This window comes from Pleurodeles waltl, chromosome 9 (genome assembly GCF_031143425.1).
Source record: "Pleurodeles waltl isolate 20211129_DDA chromosome 9, aPleWal1.hap1.20221129, whole genome shotgun sequence".
Classification (NCBI taxonomy): domain Eukaryota; kingdom Metazoa; phylum Chordata; class Amphibia; order Caudata; family Salamandridae; genus Pleurodeles; species Pleurodeles waltl.
In genome coordinates this window covers 1150981042-1151006520 of record NC_090448.1, presented here as the reverse complement: position 1 = coordinate 1151006520, position 25479 = coordinate 1150981042, and the positions used below count along the sequence as shown (strand labels likewise).

General features: G+C 46.8%; 1 protein-coding gene across 9 annotated transcripts in view; it reads left to right on the top strand.

Annotated features, from left to right (window-relative positions):
- RYR3 (ryanodine receptor 3) overlaps positions 1-25479 on the top strand; it is a 1450647-nt gene that overhangs the window by 1161732 nt on the left and 263436 nt on the right. For 6 of the 9 annotated variants that reach the window (XM_069208992.1, XM_069208991.1, XM_069208987.1 and 3 more), the window contains 3 exons: positions 1118-1135; positions 3529-3609; positions 12746-12834. In XM_069208992.1, the coding sequence (XP_069065093.1) occupies positions 1118-1135; positions 3529-3609; positions 12746-12834 (188 nt within the window). The remainder of the gene's footprint in view (positions 1-1117; positions 1136-3528; positions 3610-12745; positions 12835-25479) is intronic. The other 3 variants (XM_069208994.1, XM_069208995.1, XM_069208990.1) reach the window with 1 other exon arrangement.

Below are 25479 nucleotides of genomic sequence, written 5' to 3'. Positions count from 1 at the left end.
GGTGGTATATGACAGCAGGAAGAGTAGCTCTCAGTGTTAGGTCACAGCAGTAAGGGTAGCTCTCAGTGTTATGTCACAGCAGTAAGAGTATATCCCGGTGTTAGATCACAGCAGTAAGGGTAGCTCTCAGTGTTATGCAGCAGCAGTAAGGGTAGTTCCCGTGATTATTGGAGCTCGCAGTGCGATGTTTCTGCAGTAAGGAAAACTTCCAGCGTGTCGCCTTCGCATTGAGGGGAGCTCCCAGTGTAGAGTCACTACGGCGAAGCAATGGCAGTCCTCACCTCAGAAGTGCCAACCCCCAGTGTGCCGTCAGTCCTGAGTGTGACGGCTCCCACTGCCCGGTCAATCCAGCAAAGGCTGTCCCTGTGATGTACACATACCCCCAAAGTGTTACTGACCACCACTGTGTGGTGTCACAGGAAGGGACGTCATGCTCTGAGCTGCCCTTGGGTCCAGGGGCAGCACAATGGTTTCCAAAGAACTCAATACCACACCATTCACAAACACTATAAAACACGCATTAAACATACAGGCGCCTAGAGGCCTTTCAGCCCACACCATGCGAGACAGACACTACCTAGAGCATTGTTCTCTCGAGAGGTGCCCCGTCAGAGCCCCCCAGCGCGGCACACGAATATGCAGAAGCGTTTAAAGTTATTTAACCCATGTTGCTCCTCACTGAAGCAGAACGTTTCTGGGAAGACAGGGTGTTATGTTCCATTTTTACAATGTACCCTTCGCATCACTGCTGCTGTGGAGCAGAGTGGGATGACTCATCATACAGGAATAAACGCCGCCCTCCCCTCCTCGTCCCGGGTTGGCTGAATTCCAGCAAAAGATGAGTTTAACAGAAAATAGATCTGTTCTGCTGAAAGTGCGCGAAGGGTCGAATTTGCCGTCCCCAGCCCACTCGTCCCATTGGTTTTGCTCTTCTCCAGTTGGGTTTGTAATTTCCGGATTAATATTCATAACTTTGAACTTCTCTCCCGAACCCTCGTTAATGTCTAATTCACAGTTTAACAGTTTGTTGTAACATTTTATAAAGCGTTTACAAGTGGCCTGGCCACTCACCGTCCTCCTAATCTCTCTCTTTTTCTTCTGTCCCCTCGGTTTACAGTGATTGTTCGAGAGCGTGGTACGTTTGCGTTTTGCATCTTTTAATGCACCTGCGTGTGGCTAATCCTAACCCCTACTCCTGGTTAATTGCATGTCCTTGTCCCAGGGGCTGCATGACAAGCCCTGCCGAGCCTTTCATCTTCTGCCAATGTGTTTATTGACCCATGGTCATTTCTGTGCCGCGCTCATCAGCTTTACCGGCTTTCGAAGAATCGATTAAGTGGGGTTTGTTTTCTTTGTTGATGGAAGATGTGATTTGTTCTGTGGGTAGTGCAGTGTGGTGGCAATGTTAGCCTTAGAGCGGCCCCCCTTCCCCCACCTCAGAGTCGATGGCATCTACCGCTAGGAACTGCATCTCACGATAAGCGTGGACCAACCCGTTCTGCGGCCTCCCACACACAGGGTGATTGATTGCGCATCATTTCGGCTGAGTGGTCTTTTGCTTCACTCAAGTTCATTCTGCTGTTGATGAGTATTTACTTAGCTTCAGTCAGTGAGCTATGTAGCTTCCATTGGTGGCCTTGTTCCTCCATGGGCAGATGTCTGCTTCACAAAACACCGCAGCTGCATTTTACACTAACGGAAGCTCTTTTCATCATCATAGCAGGAAAGGGCAAGAATTGAATGAGCATGGAGCCAGGATTCCCTCCCGTCCTATGTAAGCATGTTGGATGCTTTGTGAAGAGCACTGCGAGGAAGCTCAGAACTGCTCCTGGGATCTCAAGACCACCAGATTACTCACAACTAACAATAACAAAACCTCATACTGAGAGAAACATAGCCAATTCAGCTAGTCGCAAAAGTTAGGTACTATAACTCACCACAGTCTTACTACATGCAAAGATGTAATTCCAAAGCTGACAAGGGTCTTACTCAGAGACATGGAGAGCTGGCAAAGCTCACACCAAGATCTGGTGATAGAGCCCTGCTGTCCAGAGTCTTACAAGATATGGTAAAATAGCAGAGCTGACATCAGAGACAAGGGAGATGCTGAAGTTCAGCAAATCCTTACTGCGGGGAACGCTGGTAGATCCTCACCATGGCCTTCCTACAGGGGATACTGGGATGTCAGATATCAGCCTGCGAGTACAACAGGGAAAGTTCAGACAGCAAAGCTCATAAGGGTCGTACTAAAGGCGAAAGCGAAATGTGCCTTATGCGAGGGGAAGAGAAAACATCAAAGCTTATCAAGGCCTTACTACAGGAGAAACTGATCTCACAACTGCCTCGCTTTAGAGGACGATGAGATGTAAAAGCCTACCAGGGTCTTACTACTTTAGAAGCTGAGGCATCAACACTCACAAGGGCCTTACAGTAGGGGAAACCAAGATGTCAGATCTTAGCAGTGCCTTACTGTAGGAGAAGATGAGATGTGAAAGTCTGCCAGAAGGTTGCAACAGGGTACGTTTTGAAGGCAAACTTACAGAGGTCTTACTACAGGGGAAACTGATATATTGAAGCTCAACATGCCTTATGACGGAGGAAGATGAGACATCAGATCTTGCCAAGGCCTTACTTTAGGGGTAAAGTGGATGCAAATGCTTGCCAGGGTCTTAGTACAGTGGAAGTTAAGCTGGCAAAGCTCACACAGTCCTTATTTAGGGAGAAGCTGAAGCATCCCAGCTCACTGGGGCCATACTACAGGGGACCTGAGATGTCAAAGCTCACCAGAGCCTTATTAATGGGAATTTTGAGCATCAAAGCTCACCAGTGCTATGCTACAGGGGAAGGTGAGATATCAGAGCTCACATGGGCCTTATTACAAGATAAGCAGTAATGCCTAACAAGGCCTAAATAGAATGGGTATTACATAAGATGTCCCTCTTTAGTAGACATCATTTCTCATTAATTTTGGTGCTGAACGAAACCATGTGCGCTACCACAATAAAAACGTGGGGTGTACAAGGTGGTCATAAGATGTAGGGTGAGGTACTGTGGTGTGTTGACTATGGAAGAGTTTCAGTGTTCTTTTAACCCGTAATAAGGAACTCTAGTACATCAGTAGAAGGCTGTGATGAAGACTATAACTGATGGGGGCTGATGATGGGAATAACTGGTGGGGACAGTTCAGTCGCAAGTCTAACCAGCATGAGGTTGTTGAATGATTCATATAAGTGGGACTTTGAGAAGCTCATTGTTGCAGTGTGGTCATTGTATATATAAAAAGGACACTAAAGGGCCATTTGCGCTTTCATGACATCGCAATGCGCGTGATCTCTGACCTCCTAGCTTATACCCTCTTTGTTGGCTCTTTACATGCCTATTACATACTTGTGGCTTTCCAGTTTTGAGCCATTAAATCATTTCTACTGGTTGTATGATGACTGCTGTTTCAGTTCTGAGTGATGCTCTGCCTGCAGATTTCCTTGAAAGTGCAGTAGGAGGTTGCTGACTTGCCTCTTTCTTCCACAGGTGAGAAAGTGCTACAGAATGATGAGTTTACGCGAGATCTCTTTAGATTTTTGCAACTTCTATGTGAAGGTCATAATAACGGTACGTAATTCTTTGGCAATCCTCTTAAAGGTTGGAGTTGCACTTGTTTTGTGGGGTCAACTCAATGATGAAGGAGGCTTCTGTAAGATCCTGCATTACTTCATAATGTTGATATTTTCTGCACTGCCATTGACTTAATTCCCTTTTTTAAAATCCCTTCATCTCATACCTTACCCCGCATGCGCTGAAATGATAAAAAATGGGGGAAAATCAACAAAGGCACAGCAGTAATGGAGAGTGGTAGCCTTGGGCTGCATCTATAACGGAGTTGGAGTAAGGCCCATAACTCCAGCTCTGCACTAGGAAGGGTGTATCCTCCTTGTCTTACATGTCGTAATACTCATGGTCTGGTCAATATTGCATCCTCTGAAGACCTGTATCTTCTGTACCTCAATGTGCAAAATAAGACTGCAAATGCATGGGGTCAAACCTTGCAGAACTTTTATGACCATCATGGCCAACTTGACTATGGTACAGAAGGTTACAGACTACTAGTCAAGACTCTGCAAGATGGTTTTATGATGAAGATTCCTTCCCATAGACTCTTAATCTGAAAGCATACATCTGTTGATTAGAGAAATGTCTGCATTCCTCCTTGTGGTACTAGGTGGCAACGTCGTAGTACCAATCACAAATCTGCTAGGTATCAACACTGAAAGTGATACTTCCATCTATAAAATCATCACCCTCGCTGGTGTCCTCTTGTGCCCAATGCTTAAAGATGTGGAGCTTGCCGCACTGCTGCACTGCCTAGTTTTCACCTTCTTGCTTCTGAACTGTTTGCATGGATAAAAATCCTGTTGTCTGCACCTCAGTGTTATAGAGATTTATACAAACAACCACACTGGAAGGACCACATCTACTGGATCTACAAACCACATTTCAATATTTAACCTAACTGCAACCACCAGCCTTTCTGTCATGCACCTAAATGGTGCCCAGAAACACAGTGAAATGTAAAGCACTTAAGTGACCCTGTTGGAAATTGCTTTAGGCCTCGCAAGGAATAGTGAATAAACTATAAAAATAAAAATAAAAAATCAGACAATCCAATCGAGGTCCAAGTTTTTCCTCTGTTGTGGGGGCCAAATGTTGATTTTCCACTAACATTCCATGTATAAGTGTTTTATGGCAGCTAGATATTACCGATGCCTTTCCAACCCTTATGCCTTGTTCACCTGAGGGCTTCCAGCAAAAAGGAGGCAATACTCTATATGGCCTCTTACAAACAGAAGGATTCATGACTGACTTCTTCCAGAACCTGACCAACTCCTTCTCTAAGATATTTATCTCTCATAATAGTCTATATATGCAGCATCGGCACCTCAAATTTAAAGAAGCACAATTGTTCCTCGTCCTCCCAACATCACAGATAAGTCACAAAAAGCATAATCCTAGAGAAAGAGTACACGACGAACACTCTGATTCTATTCTGATGCAGCTTCTGCAAGTATACCTGCCTTCACCTGGACCAAACCCTACACAAATATAACTCTTCAGGCAAACTCTTAAGGCCATTTTAAAACTCCAACCAAAGCTGGAAAACTCCAACTTTCTTTTGGCTTCAGCAGCCCCTTCTTGTTCCGAGGTAGCACCAGCCACTTCAGGCCTGAGTTTAACCCTCCACTGCTAGACCTGGCTCCAGTTTGGTTCCAATGGTACCACGTAAAAAGCCTCAAAGAGTCTTGTGTAAATCAGCCTATGAACTGGAAGAACCAGGACTAGCCACAACATGGTCAGTGCACCAGCTCTGATTGGGCTTTGACCATTGCCCTCTGGTCTGGTACTTTACCTACAAAGATACCCCAGTGAGAAACGTTGCCACATCCGAGGTTTTAGCCAGATTTAATGCACTGCTTGGATTGGCCTCTAGTGAATTTGGTTATTCAGAATCCTAACCGAAAGGAGGATGGTGACAGTAAGGTGGACAACACTTAACCACTGGCATCGGTCTTGCGTCAAGCTTCTAGAATGCCAGCAGTGTGGCACATCCTGGAAAGGTAAACTTTGTATCTCTGTTGTGATCTTTCGGATTGTCACTTTTAATTTGCCCAGTTGTTATCAAAATGGAAGAGAGTTGAACTACTCACGTCAAATGCAAGTCCAGATCCGCGTTAATAACTGATATTCTTGCACACCAGGCTCCAGCTGTAGCATCTCTCTTACCATTCAACAAGGCTTTAATGAGCAGGGCATAGTTATGGTGCCTTGGGAAGCTTCACAGGCACCGTCACCACTGAATAACTGAAGGTTTCTGCCACCATATGCTGGGTGTCTCAGAACCCATCAGCAGAAAGCTGACCCTCGACGGCGTTCCAACAATGACACCTGACAGCAACTCAAGAAAACGTCATTCTGTGGGCAAAATGTTTTTACTTCATGTATCGTGGCCTCAAGGGCTTGAATTGCTGAATACCTCCTGGCACTTTGGTAGATGACTGATTTAGTTATGGGGACCTGATTTTGATTTCGGCAGACAGGTTACTCTGTCACAATGGGGACAGATAGCCTGTCCGCCGAAATATAAATGCCATAGGATGATAATGGGATTTATATTTCGGCAGACGGGATATCCGTCACAGTGGTGACGAAGTAACCCGTCTGCCGAAACCTACATCAGGCCCTGAATCTTTGAACTTGCTAAAGATGGGATCAATGTGATATGAACACATGTAAGCAAGCCTTAATAACTGCACTAGATATTGCGGACACGGCAACCAGACCTGTAGGGACATGCTTGGATGTGTTCAACCGGATCTGCAAGGTGAGCATGATAAATATGTCATTCAGTCACTTTTTGGTAAAAATGCCTAACAATCCCTGGACATATTGAAGCAGAGCAGGGCTGCTGCTCGCTTGCTGGGCCTGAACAGCTCACCAGTTTCATTCACAGTTGCATAAAGTTTTGAGGCTATGGGTGATTTTCACCTTACGGAGCGCACCATCCATCACAACTACGGCCTCAACCACGAGCACGATTTCCACCCATCCCGAGCCAAATGTCAGAGTCAGCAGCATTCTTCACTTTGGTCCTCCACTCTGTGTGATGGCTACAAAATCACTTTAGTGGTGTACGCCCAAAGATTTACAAGGCACCAATAGAGGAACAAGCGGTAGGATTCTTGTCTCGGTTGAGAGAAAACTTTCACGACCCTTGGAATGTAGCCAGAAGGCTAGTAAGGTTAATTCCACCTCCTCCCTTAGAGGATATCTCACTCTCTGTATCAGTCTCCAGGAGGGTAGCAAGCACCTGTTTCGAAAAGGGGAACAGGGGGTGAGGGATTAGAAAGAGATTTGAGAGCTTAATGGCTGTTAGAAGGCCTGGACTGGACCCTCTGAGGTACAGGATAGCAGAGCATTGCAGAGGCATACTATGATTTGACCCACTGTCAAGAGGGTAAAACATAATACAGTGAGCATTGAAGCACAGAGTAGGAATTCTATAATCTATAGGTAAAATGTCCAAAGCGTGATCTGGCTTACCCGGAGTGAGAGGAAGCATCACTGTAACTAGCCTAGAACCGAAGACGAGATGCATACCTCTCTATCTGAAGGTAGAATGTAGTTGGCAAATAAAAATGGGAAATCTACAGCCTGCTACAAACTCAGGTTCCAAGCCATCAAAACCTAATCAGAAAGGAATTCAGAGTTCAGTGCAAATTATAGCTCAGTATAAAAACTAAGGTCAGTCCACAATAAAACAAGGGATCAATACAGGGAGTATGGAAGTTGGAAACTGAGAGAATCGATGAAGGGGAAAACAAAGGTGAGGGGACGGAGATTCAAGTGCGAATTATAGCATCAAGTCAAAGAGTCAAAACAAACGATGTTGCCAGACACGGTCTTTAGCGTTCTCTAACATTTTATGGGGCTGAGACCTCCCTGTCCTGGAAGTCAAAGCACGCTTCTCAGGTGGTTGGGGCAGCATGTCTCAGACCCACCCCTGGAAGGTATTACCCTCCATGATTGCATTCTCCCCTAAACCGTTTTCCACCTCCTCCTTGTGTTATTCCCCTGACTTGTGGGTTCATGTGTTGGACCCAGACAAGCATACCATCAGTCCAGTGATGATACACTGGAAACTGACAGATGTTTAAAGAGTAGTGTCTCGAAAAGGAGGTTGGCCTTTGAAAGTAGATGTTCCTACAGTTTTACTGCTTGACTTTTCCATGCTAGATATGGTTTAAACATTGCTATTGTTAAAGGAAACTTAGCAACCATTATCACTTCTCTTCAGATTCCTAAAAAGGGTTCTCTACTCACGTCTGCTGATATGAAATGACACTTCACTGTTCATTTCTACCAGCACTGTTTGTTGAAATTCTACAAGATCCCTTATTGCTGCCTAGCTGATTAAAGGGGGTCTCCTTTTGAGCAAATGCATTCATTGTCAAAGGGCCTATTAGCAGAGAAAATGAAGAGGGAACGTGCATTGTCAATGCTAGCGGTGTCTTTTATGGGCTTGCTGTGCCACCGCCTGTGGCGATGCCACTGAGATCTGCAGCTGGCACGTAGTTTAGTAACCCAGCATAGAAAGGATGCTTTCTTTCAAAGGGCCAGATGTATCAAGGGAATTTGCATTCACAAACGGTGCGAATGGCCGTTTGCGAATGCAAAAATGCCTTTCATGTATGAAAGGCATTTGCTATGCAATTTTAAGGAATCGCTAAAATAGTGATTCATTAAAATTGCAAGGCCATTTAGAGAATCGCAAATCGATAAATAAGAAATCGCAAAAAAGGAATCCTTATTTGCGATTTCTTAAACACATGTATCAAGCTTTTCCTTAATGCGAATTGGGCATTAAGGAATCGCAATTACCATCAAGTAAAAGTTGGTGGTAACCATGTGCAAATAAAAAAAAATAAAAAAAAATGCATTTTTAAAATTGACATGTAACGCACACATGCCCATTTGGCATGTGTGCGCCTTACATGTCCTCAAATATTTTTTGGGGTGCAGCAGAGGGGGCCGTAGGACCCCAGCACCCTGGGGTTTTGCATTTCCTAAATTGGGAATTCCAGTTAGGAATTCGCAATTTTGGAAATGCAAAAAATGTGCAGTTATGGCCTACAGGCCCATAGGTGCGAATGGGCTCAGAAACGCTATTTTCGATTCGGTAATAGCATTTGCGATTTTTAAGAAATCGCTATTACTGAATCGCAAATATGACACATACCATTTTGCGAATCAGAAATAGCGATTTCTTAAAAATCGCTATTAGAGATTCGCAAAGTGGTTTCTTCATACATCTGGCCCAAAAAAATGTTTAGATCCAGCCTTCTGTCTCAAGGTGCATTAAGATTAGAACTCAACATGACGCTAAAGTAGAAAGGTTACCGAAGATAACTAGCTGTTTTAGCTGTAAACCGAGGCTTGGTTTAGCAGCTGAACGGCTGCTGCATTCTGCCTAGCCTGAGCTGCCTAGCCTGAGCTGCCTAGCCTGAGCTGCCTGAGAGGGGAGCTCCCACAGCCCCAGCGAGTCCAGCGTAGCTCAGATATTCCAGGTCAGGAGCCAACAGCAGCGGACACAGTTCCCTAAGTGTCTTCGTTAATATAAAGATCCGGTAGAGACCACTTAAGGTCACTTATATACTGCAGGTGTAGAGAAGAATCTGAAAACAGACACGTCAAAGGAGCCTTCGTTTGTGGCCGAAAACCCCCAATCCCGGCGCCGCGCTCTGCCAAACGTGGAACCCTCTGCTGCTGCCTCCATTTTGGATTTCCCTCTGTGCATCAGTCGCTGAGATTCTCACTTTGGCTACTGGACAAAAAACCCGAACCCTTTTTTACCCCGTCTACTAACGCTAACACTAGCACCGAGACAATCGTGTGTCAAGAAATGGTGAAGAGCGTTTTTGTTTTCGGTGACACCACGGCCTCCTACTGTGAAAAGGTGTCCGGCGTAAATCCGGCAGGGCGAGGTCGAGGCCAGATATCCAGGAAAGTCATTGACTCGCTTACATCTCTTTAGATTCTGTATGTTTACGTCTTTCCTAGTTGTCTATCCAGTAAAGAATCCTGAATCGGCCCCTCCCGCATTGTAAACCCATAGTGTAGCCCAGTGGTCTCCAAACTTTTTAATTCTGCGCCCCCCCTGTTGAAAAATAAAAATCATTGGGCCCCCCTCAGAATTTTTCACAATTGTTTTATAAAGATGGCAATGTTTAAATATGCCTAGACCTATTTAAACATTGCAGTTAAGTTCTGTTTCCTTTAAAAAAAATGCAATAACAAGCTTCTGCTTAAAACAAAGGCATGTTATCTGTACAATGCTTCTTTTGGCCAGTGCCTGGCGCCCCCCTCCCCCCGAGATCACTTGAAGCCCCCTAGGGGGGCCCGCCCCCCAGTTTGAAGACCTCTGGTGTAGCCTGATGCGTATTCGGAGAGGCAGCTGGAGGTCTGCGGCTGGCCGAACGCCCAGGGCTTGTGCTGCGCTGTGCCAGGAGGTGGCAGAGACAGAATCCCTGGCTCTGCACCCTGCCAGTTTTGGCACCTTGGTGCCTGTGCAGGGCACTAAGGACGTGCTTGTGAGCCAGTGGAACGGCGCTGAGGACCCGGTAGTGGTGGCAGCTGCAGCCTCTTCCTGCCGGGGTCTCTGAGGACCCATTCATCTTTGTTAAATGAGACCCTGGGATGCCATTTGAGATGTTATAGCGCCTACATCTGGGCCTGGGGAAGCGGGAGACTCGGGTTCTCACCCCGCTTCAAGACTTCACCAAGCTGAGTGAGTCTGGGCACATGAGATGTTATAGCGCCTGCATCAGGACCCGTGGAACCAGGAGGCTAGGGTTCTCACCCCGCTTCAAGACTTCTCCAAGCTGAGTGAGCCTGGGCACATGAGATGTTATAGCGCTTGCATCAGGACCCGTGGAACCAGGAGGCTAGGGTTCTCACCCCGCTTCAAGACTTCTCCAAGATGAGTGAGTCTGGGCACATGAGATGTTATAGCGCCTGCATCAGGACCCGTGGAACCAGGAGGCTAGGGTTCTCATCCCGCTTCAAGACTTCACCAAGCTGAGTGAGTCTGGGCACATGAGATGTTATAGCGCCTGCATCAGGACCCGTGGAACCAGGAGGCTAGGGTTCTCATCCCGCTTCAAGACTTCACCAAGCTGAGTGAGTCTGGGCACATGAGATGTTATAGCGCCTGCATCAGGACCCGTGGAACCAGGAGGCTAGGGTTCCCAGCCCTGATTCAAGGCTTCTCCAAGCTGAGTGAGCCTGGGCACATGAGATGTTATAGCGCCTGCATCAGGACCCGTGGAACCAGGAGGCTAGGGTTCCCAGCCCTGATTCAAGACTTCTCCAAGCTGAGTGAGCCTGGGCACATGAGATGTTATAGCGCCTGCATCAGGACCCGTGGAACCAGGAGGCTAGGGTTCCCAGCCCTGATTCAAGGATTCTCCAAGCTGAGTGAGTCTGGGCACATGAGATGTTATAGCGCCTGCATCAGGACCCGTGGAACCAGGAGGCTAGGGTTCCCAGCCCTGATTCAAGGCTTCTCCAAGCTGAGTGAGTCTGGGCACATGAGATGTTAAAGCGCCTGCATCAGGACCCGTGGAACCAGGAGGCTAGGGTTCCCAGCCCTGATTCAAGGCTTCTCCAAGCTGAGTGAGTCTGGGCACATGAGATGTTAAAGCGCCTGCATCAGGACCCGTGGAACCAGGAGGCTAGGGTTCCCAGCCCTGATTCAAGGCTTCTCCAAGCTGAGTGAGCCTGGGCACATGAGATGTTCTAGCGCCTGCATCAGGACCCGTGGAACCAGGAGGCTAGGGTTCCCAGCCCTGATTCAAGGATTCTCCAAGCTGAGTGAGCCTGGGCATATGAGATGTTAAAGCGCCTGCATCAGGACCCGTGGAACCAGGAGGCTAGGGTTCTCGGCTCCTGTTCAGGGTTTCACTAAACTGAGTGAGCCTGGGCATATGAGATCTTATAGCGCCTACATACAGTAGACTCAGGTTTATTTTTTGCAGTTTTTTTATAGCGCGGACTCATCTCTAAGGCAGTGCGTGGGGTCTCAGCCCGCTTCTTGACTTTGGCAAACTGAGTGAGCCAGGGCAGATGGCTTATTTTCCTGTGCCTTAGTGTCCTTCCTTGCCAACATCGTGAGCGCTTGTGAATGCCTTAGCCATGTGTACCGGCTCAGACCAAAACTGCACACTTGAGTTTCTGTTGACCTTTCGGCGAAACATTAACATCAAAGGCCACTGATGTCCCCAGGGACCATTTGGTACGTCCAGTCCCCCATCGGTGAGAGCACGCGCCCCTGTCTGGTCTCGGTGTGTATCCCCCGCTCTCAAAGGACAGCTCAGCGGGATAACGTTCAGACCTCAGAGCCACCTATCTGTATGCCGCGGAGGCTACCGCAGACTTACAGCAAATAATGGGTGGACATAGGAAACATTTGTGATTTTCTAATGCTAAGGGAATACTATGCACAAATCAAATCAATCTGAACAGAAGAGCTTCACAAAACAAAGTATTAGGGTTACCATAGCTGGCATTATTATTTAATTATCCTTTATGGGGCAGCCTTGTGGCATAATTCTGCCATATCCTTCCACACAGCTGCTGGAAAGGAACAGAGGCTTTAAAGCCTCACCTATGCCTCAAAGTATGTTCCTAATATGAATTTATTGTAACCGCTTATTTGGTCGAGAAGCGGTATCAGCCTTCTGGAACTGTCTTGCAGGGTGTACAGGGGTGAAGTGTGCAGCACATCTGTACATCACAAGCTTACGTCCCTGCACTTGTGTACTCTGGTGTCTGAGCAGAAATAAGGGAATGCGAAACCTACAACCTGAAGAATCTTCTTAGGAACGGGATGGGAGTAAATAATAGGCAAAGTTGAATCTCTCAGCGCCACAAGCGCTGTCACCTGGGTGTTTCATGGCATGGTTTAGGGTGGGGCGTGCGCACAAAGTTGTTAGAAACTGTTGATATATATATATATATATATATATATATATATATATATATATATATATATATATATATATAGGCTGCACACCAGGAGGGTTCTCTTAAGTAGAAGCACGTTTTACACTTTAGTCTTATACTTGACTAGCATATTTAGGACAAAACATTTTCTGGTGTATGAGGCTCATTGTCTCCACCTTCTTTGTCATTTCAGACTTCCAGAATTTCCTACGTACTCAGATGGGTAACACCACAACCGTGAACATTATTATCAGCACCGTTGACTATCTCCTTCGCCTGCAGGTAAACCTCTAGCACACCTGGCCTGAGCTCGCGTCTGCAGATGCGTGGCCCACCCCCTCCACTCCATCATCCTACCGGGGAGGGTTATGTTACGGAAAAGCTGGGTCTTCTCAGGTTTGGTGGTGTGTACTTCATGGGTTGTCAGGCATGCTCCTTGTCTTTCTTATAGTCTGGAAATAAGCGCTGAGGCGGCTGGGAGGCAGCAAGAACCTCGCCTCTCACAGATACTAGCTAGTGGCAGATTCATGCTTGTGTTACTTAAGATAAATGCTTTTCCTAGATAGTGTAAAAATGGGTATTTCAGACTTGTGTTAGTCACTTTACAAAACAATAAATAATGCATTACAATCCAAAAAGGTGAAACTGCAAAATGAGTATCATAGTTTTTGTATGATAACGTGCGAACAGATGTTGCTTTAGCTGTACTGTAAAGGTGGGTAAAGGAGACAGATGTATCTCCCTAGGTAATTCTTTCCAAAGGTAGGTGATAGCAGTGTAAAGGAACATAAACTAGAAACATCACAAGATGGTCGAAAAACAAATGAAATAAAGGAGGAGCAGAGTGATTATAATTAGATGGGAACTGGAGAACACATGTTATACTATACCAAGCCATATGTAAAGCTCAGCTGTCACCAATAATGGCACATTGTTCTAATGCAATCTGCCAAGTGCAATTACTCTAAATTCTTAATGTGATATAGAAAAGAGGCGGACATTTAATGCTTTACAAATCGCACAGTGATGGCTATGCATCGAATGTGTAAGTGGAGAGCATTCCAAATCTTCCTCACAAAGTACGAAAAAGAGCTGCCATTTGCACAACTGTAGAGATTTCTTTGAATGACAAGAAGATGCAGAGAGGGTGCGAGAAGGCAATGAGAATAAGAGGCGTGGACGGATTTCATTTGCAAATAGCAGGGACCAGGATAGTGAATAGCATAGCATACAAGACACAGAATTTTGAATCCAGTTAAGCGTAGGACCAATAGCTATGTAAGAGAGACAAGACAGGGAGTCATACAATAGTAACAAGGAATGTGGGTTGTCACCTGGGCCGCAGCATTTTGCATTCTGGAAAGGAGAGAAACAAAGGAATGTACAAGTCTAAAGTAGAGAGAATAACAATAATACAGACGGAAAAGAATAACTTCTTAACTCACAGCTTGCCTAGCTGAAGGGTAGGAAAGGAGTGATTTTGAAAATCAATTTCAGATGGCAGGAACAGGTAAATGAAACGTTGTTAACCTGAGAGGGAAGGATTGCAAATGAATCCCATGTTGCTGACTTCAGTGACAGGTAAAAAGGCAGGAGGCAGGTTGCTGGGTCACCAGTCTTTAAACTAAATGAAGGGATCTTTGCTGACAATTAGAACTTCAGTTTTGTTGATTTTAAGAGAATCAGTCCTCATCCATCTGATCACAGCCAATAAATAAGAAGTAAATTTAGAGCCGGAATTACGCATGGAAGGGGGAAGGTGTTGAAGAATTTGATTGTCATCGGCATAGGTCACTAAATAAAAAACAAATAAGAGGATAAGGCGGGCAAAGGGGTTGCATAAACATTGAATAATGTTAGACTGAGAGAGGAGTCCTATGGGACTCTACAGCAGGTTAGTTCAAAAGAGAATCCGCAAGTGGAAAGATGGTTTGCTTGTGTGTAGTCTGTGAGATATGATGTCATCTAAACGAAGTCATGGGCTGCAATGGCAGATTCAGAGACCTGGGAAAGAAGGATATCTTGGGCCTCCATATCAAAGTAGGCCAAAAGGTCGAGGAGAACCTTGGTAACCATTCCTCACTGGTCCACAAGTAGCGTGAGGCCATCAAGGACTAAGGTAAGATGCACGAGGCATAGTATGATGTCCGTATCTTGCAGGTCTGTTCGTTCTGCCAGTTTACAATGGAGCTTAGCGTCTTTGAGTTCTTGAGAGCCATCGAGAGGAAAATAAGCGATGAAGATTTTTTGTAGATGTAAGAAGGATTATGGGATCTTGGAAGTATGTGATCCAAGAATTAACACTTTTGGCAGCGTTTGAAGGTGGAAGATAGCACTAAGTGTAGACATTTAAAGACCAGGCACAGAAATTGAAATTGGAATTAAAGAAGGATTGAGACCCAACATTATTGTTTCTCCAGAACTAGACTGCTTAAAGATTTATATATGCTTGCATCAGTTCCCCATAATTGAGGTAGGGAATGATTCAGTCATGAGGTTGGCTCTCAGCTTGCAAAAGAAGAGAATTTCCTTTTATAAATGGGGGATGCCCCTTCTCCGGAGGAGACTCAGTGTAAAAATGCCTCACCAAGCACTTCCATAAAGGCAGCACAAAAATGGAAGCATATGAAACTTCCTCAGCTAGAATTTACTTCATAAGTCCCAGCTGCCACTTCTTCCAAACCTCAGACAAAGCCTTCCTCATAAAAAGTCTTAGAAATGTCAAGGAACAACATGCACAAATTAAGCACTAATCCATCACTATTGACATTCAGTCAAAGTTGCTGCCCAAGTCTTCGGTGACCAAAGCTCCATCGTCAATGAGAAAGACCACTCATCCTTATTGACAACGACACCATTGATGATCCCTGTGGAGACTGTCACCTCTCCATGTACCTTTGACCTGTCGATGGCACCTCTGTTGATGGCGACACCCATCAACAGTGAAAATGCATCCATTGTCCACGGCAGAGACGGCCTCATCGATGATAGCTATCTCAATTATGACATCGTTGAAAACCGCCAATGACAGTAATCCCTTTTTAGCCTTTACCTTTCCCTCAATCACTACTTAAGGGTTTTACACACCCTGGAGTGCGCACTTGATTCAAAATTGGAAGCTTCTGATGAATACTTCTACCTGCAGATTATTCACCTTTAGAATAATCACAGGCATCAGACTGGATCCGGAAACTTCAAAGCTCTCATGTCAATGGTAGGGTGCAGTGACTCTGTATCGATGCCGAAAGTGGCATCGGACGATGCCGCCAAAGCCATATAGTGTCACCTCGGAGCAGCGACATCCGATCCCTTTTTTCCGCACCTTCAGTGCAGATCTGGAGCTTGCTTTCTCCTGAGAGTTGTGACTTTTCCTCACGTAAAATGACTCGAAGTACAGTGCTGTGTCGCCTCCTAAACATTCAGGCTTTAAGCCTTGTAGAGACTTGAGTGGCAGATGCCCATCATCCACACTCACTCCATATGCTTATGGTGCATGTGATCTGACCATGATTCTCGTTCCTATGAATCATGCCTCCATATGTATTCAAAGGTCATCAAGGAAAGGGAGGCCAAGTTGTTTATGACCCGGGTCCATAGGGACAGGCAGAATCTTTGATGGTCCCACCTCATTCCAGGTCTCCTTCCTCCCATTCCTCATGGAACTAAGAAGAAAAAACATAGGAAGCATAAGAAACACTCTGGAAGAGGCAAGTCTTCAAAGCAACCTTAGACTCCCACAGGATCTCTATCCTCAGAGCCGGAGTTAGTAATGGGGGAGCTATCTGACCCTGGTCGGAGTGGCTTTGTGGATGTACCTCAGCTGGACCCGACCTGTGAGCTGACTCCACCGGTGCAATGTCTTCTTTTTGCCATGCTACAGGCAGCAGCTCCATTCATGACAGATCCAGTGGCTCCAGCACCACAGCTGACACTTCATTCTCCAGTGTTCTTAGCACCGGAAACTGACCCAGCAGCATTCCTTATCACCATGTTTGGCATTTTTTCAGAGCCACTCAGACACACTACCTGGACCAGGGGCATCTTTCTGTCTCCCATGTTCATGCCAATTAAGCCATACTGTGCCAGCCATGCTGCACCAGCACTTGCACCAACCTCACACCAGTGCACAACTACTTGGTTCCACTATCCACACTGTGTCCGGTGCCACCACCAATACCACCACCACCACCTCCAAAGAGCTATGCACGGACTTGTCTCTGCCACTTCCTCCACCTGCAGAACCTCCTCCTTAAACGAGATCCAGGAGAGCGGTGCAAAGGCAAATTGAAGAGGAAAACTATAGAAAGAGAATACATGTTCTCTTTGGTACGGACTCGTATCCCTTGCACCGTTACACCTAGGAAGATGATGGGGTGAAGATCCTTATGATATCCACAGACTGTCCTCTACCACTGGCCTCGACACTTCACTGATGCTAGTCATGAAATTTCTTGCAAGTCCACCCACCCCAGATGCTCTCTTATTCCACTCTGTAATAATAACGCTGTCAGTGGATGTCCTGACGGATGATGTTCTACCATCAAACTCCTCCTAGAAGCCCTTACTGCTTCCTAATGAGGATTTCGTGGAACTCATCTTAGCAGCCTAAGAGAAGCTGTCATCTGTGTAGGAGGCTGGCTCACTATATGGTGCACATCTATAGGTGATGCACCCTGCACTGGATCCAAACAACCCTTAGTGATAGTGTTGCCAGCTCTAGATAACTAGAGCTCTCAAAGGGTAGCTGTGGAGAGCAGCTAAGGCTTATCAGAGACGGTTTAAAGCAATTGCAATGACCACAGTCAGTTGATGATTTACACACAAGAAAGAACCACACCAAGTGTTAGAAAAATAAAGTATTATTTATTAACACACAAGCATTTAACTAACTTTGGTACATCTCCTAACTGGAGATATGAACACACAAGAATATACTTAAAAACAGGTAGGTACAAGCATATAAAAACAGCAGCTCCTATGGAGGGACCAAACCATATACTAAAAAAATGGGTTAATAAAGACACAACTAACCAAGACTAACACTCAAGAATCTTAAAGACCGGGGAAGTACTAGAACACCAGTGGTAAGTAGCAGGTATTTCCCAGAAGCCTGTGTGCAGAGGTGTTAACTAGGGTTGGTTGTCCTATAGGATAACATTGGGTAAGTCGAGGTTAGTGTGTGTGTTTCAGGACCCTTCCCGGATGGTGACGAAGACGCCCTGTAGAGTGAAGAGACCTCAGATGATGACCTTCGAGTGACCACCCTCAGGACCTGTGGACTGGAATCCAGGAAGCAGTGTGTATAGGGCTGGAAGTGTGTCAGAACCCCCGCAGGAAACAATGAAGGTGATTGTGGTCAGGAAAAGGGTGGAAACTGACCCTTCCCAGAGGACCCAGAGGAAACCTGTGGGGACAAGGAAGGTTCAAGAGTGCCCCCATCTGTGGATAGCCAGAGAAGTGGAGTACCTACACAAGGGAACCCAGGTGCTCAGGGGTGAAGTTGTGTTGGGACCTCCCGTTTAAGTAAAAGGGGACATCGGCTGCCCATCTGCTACGGTGACCCATGGACTACGTGGTTGGAACCCAGGTGTGGATTACAGGCAAGGAGCACTTTGAAGAGAAGGGACAAAGTCCAAACTACCTGGACACGTCTAGGGGGGTCCAGGAGGGCAATGGCCACCCTTTTCCTGGATACTTCTCTATTTAACTGTTGTCTTGAAGATGCTTCTCTGTTTAATGGTTGTCGTGAAGATGCAGCTGCGGCATCCAGGCTATGAAGAAGGATCCCAGGAGTCGTCCAGGAGCTATCCCATGCCAGTTGTCGAATGCAGTGGGGTCTGTGGTCAGCAGGACCACCAACAAGCATTGGCAAAAGCAAAATGAGTGTTGCACAAAGAGCTGCAGTATTTGGGACCAGCAAGGTCCAAGGGACTAAACCTTTACAGGTAAGTCAGCACCGGTGCTCAGTAGTGAGGAGACCCAGCAGGAATCAAGAGAGATCCCAGGAGGACCCTCTGGCAGCAAGCGCAGGGAGTCACGAAGAGGCCTCAGCAGTACAAAGAAGATGGACGCCCATGTTGCTGAGTTTGCAGGGATTACATTGGTCTTGGAGCTGTGTGATGCTTGTTGTTGGGGCTTCTTAGAGATAGGTTGACTTCGAGATGAAGAGCCAACAAGCCTTGGTGACGACGACAACAGACTCGGTGCACAGGGGTTCCGTCCTAGCAGCTCTAATGAGGGACCACAGTATTCCCAGTTGCAAAGAAGACAGGTCAGACCTCGAGAGAGACGCATAACTTCTACCTGTGTTGCAGAGCCATGAGAAGTCCGTGGCACAGCAGGATCCACAAACGAGTCATTGACGACGAGCTGCCTGTGGTTGCAGGGGAGTGACTGCTTCACTCCAAGGTATATTACTTCTGGATGTCTTTAGTGCAGGCAGAGTCCTTGTAACTCTGGAGGATGCACCGCCATGGAAGTTGCAGAGTTCGTGCAATACTCAAGGACAATACTCTAGGACAAGGTTGCAGTAGGAGCCCTCCTACCAGTTGCAGTCTTGTCTTAGTTTCAGGGAAAGCCCATCAGCAGAATCCAGTGTCCAGGTTGCAGAAGAAGTCACAAAGATGAATCTAAGGCCAAACCCTCAGGGGAGCCCTTAAATAACCCAGGAAGTGGGTTGGATAACTATTGCAGTGACCCATCTATCAGGGGTGGGAGGGTCCGGTACGCTACTCAACTGGACTGACCAGTCAGCTGTTCCCAGGGCAGAAGCAAGTGGCCAACTGGCAGAGCTCTGGGCACCCCCCCAGAGGAGGAGCTGGACAGGGTGATGGTCACACCCTTGACCTCTATGTGTTTCATGCCAGATGAAGAGCCTGAGGTCTCCTGCACTGGAAGGAACCGGTTTTGGAAGAAGGGCACCAAAAGTGCCCTTCAAAGAAGTCTGGTGGTGCTCAGGAGCACCCCAACCTAGCCCAGAGACACCTATTACTAAAGGAGAGGGGGTAAGACCTCTCCTTTAAAGGAATTCCTTTTTTCTGCCTTCCCCTGCCTGAGGTAAGCAGAGCAGCAGGAGGGCAGAACAGTGTCTGGGGTCGGTGGCAGGACTGGCTTGCACGCAGATCCTGCAAGGCTGACATGGGGGATCCTCTAAGAAACCCCCAATGTACATGGTATCATATAAATAACACTGGAACGGGTGTAGTTGCATGATTACAACATGTTTGAAATCAAACATGACTAGATTCAAAGAAACCATTTTGTAGTTGAACATCTTGTATTGACCAGTGTCCACTACATACCTTAGGATTGTTTTCCTGCACTTACAAAGCCCAGAAAATGTAGTTGTGGATTTGTAGGGGTACCTCTGCTCATGCATAGGTAACCTCACACTTAGAACCATGCACCCTGCCCTTGGGCTGAAGGGTCTACCTAAGGGGTGACTTGTAGGGTCAAAGTGCAGTGACTGCGATATAAGGTAAACTTTATATCTGGGGTGAAAGGTGCATGCACCATTTCACACAGGCTGCAATGGCAGGCCTTTAGACACAGTTTACATGGGCTCCCATGGGTGGCATAATGCATGCTGCAGCCCCTGGGGGACCCATGGTGTCCCTGTGCCCTGGGTACTTAAATACCATGTACCAGGGACTTACAGGGGTACACCAGTATGCCAAATGTGGGGTGTAAGAAATACTTACCAACCAAATGTGGGGAGAGAACACTGGGGTCTTGGTTAGCAGGATTCCAATGTACTACAGTCAAAATACACTGACACCAGGCAAAAAGTGGGGGCAACCATGTCAGAAAGATCCTACTTTCTTACAATCTGCAGTAAATAGGCTAGTGGCTCGATGCTGCCACTCCGCCTATTGTGACCCATCATTTCTCTGTTCTTACCCTTCTCTGGTGAGCCTGGTAATTCAGGTGTCCTGTTCCTCATGGCAGACAGAAAACACCTTTCACTCAGTCCCTTCAGACAGAGAATATAAAAGGTTAGAGGCATGATGGTAGAAGATTTTTTCAGCTGGCAGCATGTCCCTAAAGTCGCTAAACGCAAATTTCCTTTTAGTGCCCCAATCATACATGCTTAGTGGGACATGGTCCAACTGATGGCACCTCATGTTCTTGAAGATATGCTGGCACACTTTAAGGAAGTCTTGAATGACTGGCAGGATGCTTCTAGGCACATTATCAAGTCTGGATTAGGTACAGCAGACTTGGTAGCAAGATCAATGAGTACTTCAGTATCAATCTGATACTGTTCCAGGCTCAGGACCTCAAGCTTTTCCTGGGCTACGCAATCTAATCTAATGGACCTACCCTTTGAGAGAACTTGTGTATGTCAGGACAAAGCGGATACTGCCTTGAAAAGATTTATAGCTGGCAAGGCAACTGCTCCCCCAAAGAGACTATGGGCACTTTCATCACTTTCTGGGATTTGCCAGAAGTTTCTCCTTTTGGCAGAGGCAACCCTATCAGACTGAGACGCAACAGACCAAAATCTGCTGGGGTAGAGGCAGAGGTAAGGGCACTGGAAGCCTGCAGCAAGCCTCCTCCTTTTCTTCTTTCTCCCTTGCCCCCGCCAGTCCTCTTACCATACCTCACGTAAAGCCTTTGGGAGAGTGAGTGTCCTTTCTGCTAGCAATGCCATTACTTCGGACCAGTTGGTCCTTCAGATAGTGGAAAGGGGTTACACTCTTCGCTTCCATCAGGTGCCTCCCCTCTTTCCACCCCTTCCTATTGCTGTAGCAGGGAAAAAGGACAAATATGCTATTTCTGTAATTTCCTTGTGCCCAGGAAGGATGCTGGCGTGCGTCTGATCCTGGATCTGAGGTAGTTGAACATCTTCCTCTGATAGGAGAAGCTCAAGATGTTGACTCCAGCCCAGTTGTTGATGGTGTTGGAAGCTGGACACTGGCTGAGAGATGGTAGTTCCACAGTCCCATCCTACGATTGCATCAGATGTACTTCCCCTTTGTGATGGGTTCTATACATTACCAATTCGCAGTAATTCCCTTTGGCTTAACATCAGCACCTCAAGTCTTCACCAAGGTGGTGGTGACAGTTGCAACTCACCTGAGGAGGTTGACCCTCGCCATTTCCCATACCTGAATGACTGGCTGATCGAAGCCAGGTTGCCTGAGGTGGGGTCGTCCTGCCTACAGTCAACAGTATCCCTGCTGTTCGACCTTGTTTTTTTGATCAAAGAGCCCATATCTTACCTCAGGCCCCACCAACGACTCCGGTTAATAGGGTCAGTAATAGACATCACACTTCTTTGTACCATTCCTCCAACTCGGAGAATTGCTGACATCCAAGAAAGCGTCCCATTCAGTGGCGGTTCCTCCGCTACGGCGGAGGAGTGTCAGGCCCCCTCTTCCCCCCATCAGCTACAAACCTTTTGATACAAAATGATAATAAACTGTGTTTATTATCAGTATGTAGTAAAAGGGGCCGGGCGTTGGGGATGACAGCCATGGAGGGGAGTGCACAGAGCACCCCCCTCAGTGCGCATGTATGTTTGGCTGGCTGGTTTGGGCCAGCCAAACACTCATGTGCACTGTGCTCTCTCCAACCCGGCACTGTGTTGCCAGGTTGGAGAGAGCAGGCACAGATTCCCAGTCTGCCTGGGAGTGCGCTGGCTGGGCTCTCCCAGCCAATCCTGACGCTGCTCTGAGTCGCGTCAGGATTGGCCGAAGGGCAGGCTGGGAGCCTGTGCCTGCAGTCTGCAGGAGAGGAGCGGCATGGTGGTGGCAGCGGCAACGGCGAGTGAAGGTGATTGTTTTTTTAAATTAAATTAATTCTCCCCTTCACCCAACGCCATGCCCCTAACACACACACACGTGCCACCCCTTCTAAGCCCTGCAAGCCGCTCCTGGTCCAATTCTTCAATTGGCCTAAGAGTTTCAGTCCTGAGTGTGCTGAGATTCCCAGGTCTGCTAACTTCCTGCATTCTCCTAGGCAAGCACACATGTATATTGGCATATGTGGGCCCTGCAGTGGCGACAGTACAGTAGAAACGTATTTGATTTCATCATAATGTACCTCAGTGCCCGACCAAAGTGACTTGCTGGTGGAACAAAGTGAAGCTGCAGGATATTCTTTACTCCCCCTCCACCCATGGCTAAAGTAGTGACAGATGTCTTCACCCTAGGGTGGGAAGCTCATCAGGAGGATCTGAAAATCAGAGGCCTCTGGTCTCTGAAGGACCAGGCTCTTTACAACAATTTATTGGGACAGCTGGTGGTTTGGCTGTCTCTCAAGGCCTTCCTTCCCTCGATCCAAGGTTGGTCCATACAGATCTTGATAGACAATACAACAGAAATGTGGTATGTCAAAAAGCAAAGGAGATTAGGCTTCTCACCTCTTTTGCCTGGAAGTGTTGAGATTGTGATCTTGGGCATGAGCACTCAGACAAGGGATCTGGCTCACCACCAGTCATTTAGCAAGGTCTCTGAAAGTCGACTTCAGCAACCTGAACTGGCCTTATCTTGCCAGTCACTAGTGGAGTCTTCTACAGGAGGTAATCCAGGACATCTTCGCCCAGTGGGGTGCTCCTCTGGTGGGCTTGTTCTCCATCTGGAAAAAGCTCAATGTCAACAGTTCTACACCCTCCCGTATCCATTGAGGAGAACCTTGGAGGACGCATTTCAATTGACGTGTAACCTTCATCTCTATTACATGTTTCCCCATACCCTTGATTACTCGAGTTCTGAGAAAAATTCACCAAGACCGGGTCCAAGTCATTCTCATCACCCTAGATTTGCCAAGAAGGGTGTGGTATTGGACCTCCATGTGCCCCCCCGTTTCACCTTCCATTCTGGCCAGACCATCTCTCCCAGTCATGAGGAATAGTTCTCCATCTTAGTCTCCAAGTCCTTCACCCTCCTCTTTGGAGATTGAGTTTGGACATCTCAGTTTCTTTCAGCTGCCACCCGAGGAGGAGATACTATTTTGTTGGCATATTGCCCTCCACCAAATCAGCTTACTTGGGCAGTTGGAACAACTTTGTTGCATGGTGTGCAGACAATAATGTGGATCCCTTATGGGCCAAACTGTCCCAGGCCCCACACTTTCTCATGCTCATAAGGGTTGTGTGGTAGGCACTGTCAGTGGGTATTCCTGTGTTTGCTGGACTAGCCACCCCTTTTAAAGACCCCATTTTCATGCATTTTTGAAAGTGGTTGACAAATATGTATCCTCTAACTTCCTTTGTTGTAGCTTAGTGAGTCATTCATTTAATCTTAACTTTTCATATAAGGATTTTGTTTGATCCCCTACATAGTTGTGTCTTGAGGATGTTGACTCTCATAACTGTGTTTTTGGAGGCTACCACTTGTGCCAGACGGGTGAGCAAGTTGCAATCTCTCAGTTCCGGTCCTCCTTTTGCCTGTTTCTATCCCAACAATTGGTGTTAAGAACCATGGCTGCTTTCCTGCCAAATGTAGTGACTCCTTTCCATCTGGGTCAGTCATCACCTTAACAACCTTTTCTCCCTGCTCCATCCATTGAAGTAGGAGGGGCAATCAGATCCTACGTTGGATCTTAGGGTGGGTGGTCAACTTCTATCTGGACCGCAGCAAGGACATATGTCTGGATGGCCAGCTCTTCATTAGATACTGCACTGCTAAGAAGTCATGCCAAAAGGGACCCTCTCGAGATGGATCATCCTTTGCATCAAAACCTGCTATGGTTTGGCCAAAAAAGATCCTCCAGAGGACATTAGAGCTCATTCCACCGTAGTCAATTCCATGGCTTCCGCCCTTGTCAGAGGCACCCCTATTGTGGAGATCTCAAGGCATCAATGTGGACATCCCTACATAATTTTTCCACATATTACTGCCTGGATTCCGGGGTGCTTACAGATGGACACTTTGTCAGGTCCGTTCTGCAGGATTTCCTTGTCTAAACATTCACCAATCCTCCTCCAAAGCTAGAGTATTGTTCTAACATCTGTTCTAAAGGTGAGGAATCTGCAGGTAGAAGTATCCATCAGAAGAAAAACTTATTACCTATAGTAACAATGTTTCTGGTGCATACTCTACCTGCATGTTCCTCACCAACCCGCCTGTCTTCCTGTTTGATGGATGAGTTTTAGGGAGAGTTAATAAGATCCCACTTTATCTTTTGGTACTGCAGAACTCAGTTGATGCCAATCTATCTGCTCCCCTCGAAGGCTTGGAAACAAATGGATGTAAACTGAAGTTGTTTCGGGGTGGGCGCTATTTGGCTTCAGGCTCATCATCTGACGTCCCTTCCCGTGTCAACTGAAGCCAGCGGCCCCTACTGGTGACCTGAGAGCTTTGAGATTTCTGGATCCCGTTTATACCAGGGATTGTTCGCAGGTGAGGAATCTGCAGGTAGGTAGAGTATCCACTAGAAAGATTGTTGCTGCAGGCAAGTACGTTTTTACCGCATCCTTATCCATTGAATTCACAGTCAATACTTTTTCAGTGGCAGCGCAGCACTTTCAATTCAAAGTGCTTTCATTTGGTCAAAAGTTTGCTCTCTGGATCTTTACAGATTGCTTGGTGCAAATAGCTGCCCTCCTTTGAAGACAAGGTCACCAAGAATACCAGTATCTGGATGACTGACTCGTAAAACCTCCATCAAAGAAAGAGTTTCATGCCTCTGCAGCCTCCTGCATCAGACCACTGCAAGAATTAGGAATGGTCCTGAACACAGAAATCCTCCATCTATCTTGTGATTACAGTTTCTATGGGCAATCTTGGACATTCAACTGTGGGGGACCTTCCCTGCAAAAGAAACAATAACAAAATGTCAGTCCGTGGCAAAGGCATTTTTGCTTCAAGAAAGCAGTGCCTTTCAGGATATCCAAATCCCTCTTAGGTCTCATGTTGTCTTGCATCAGCCCACTTCCTTTCTGAAGGCTCTGAGTACGGCCTGTGTAACAGGAGCTAGATC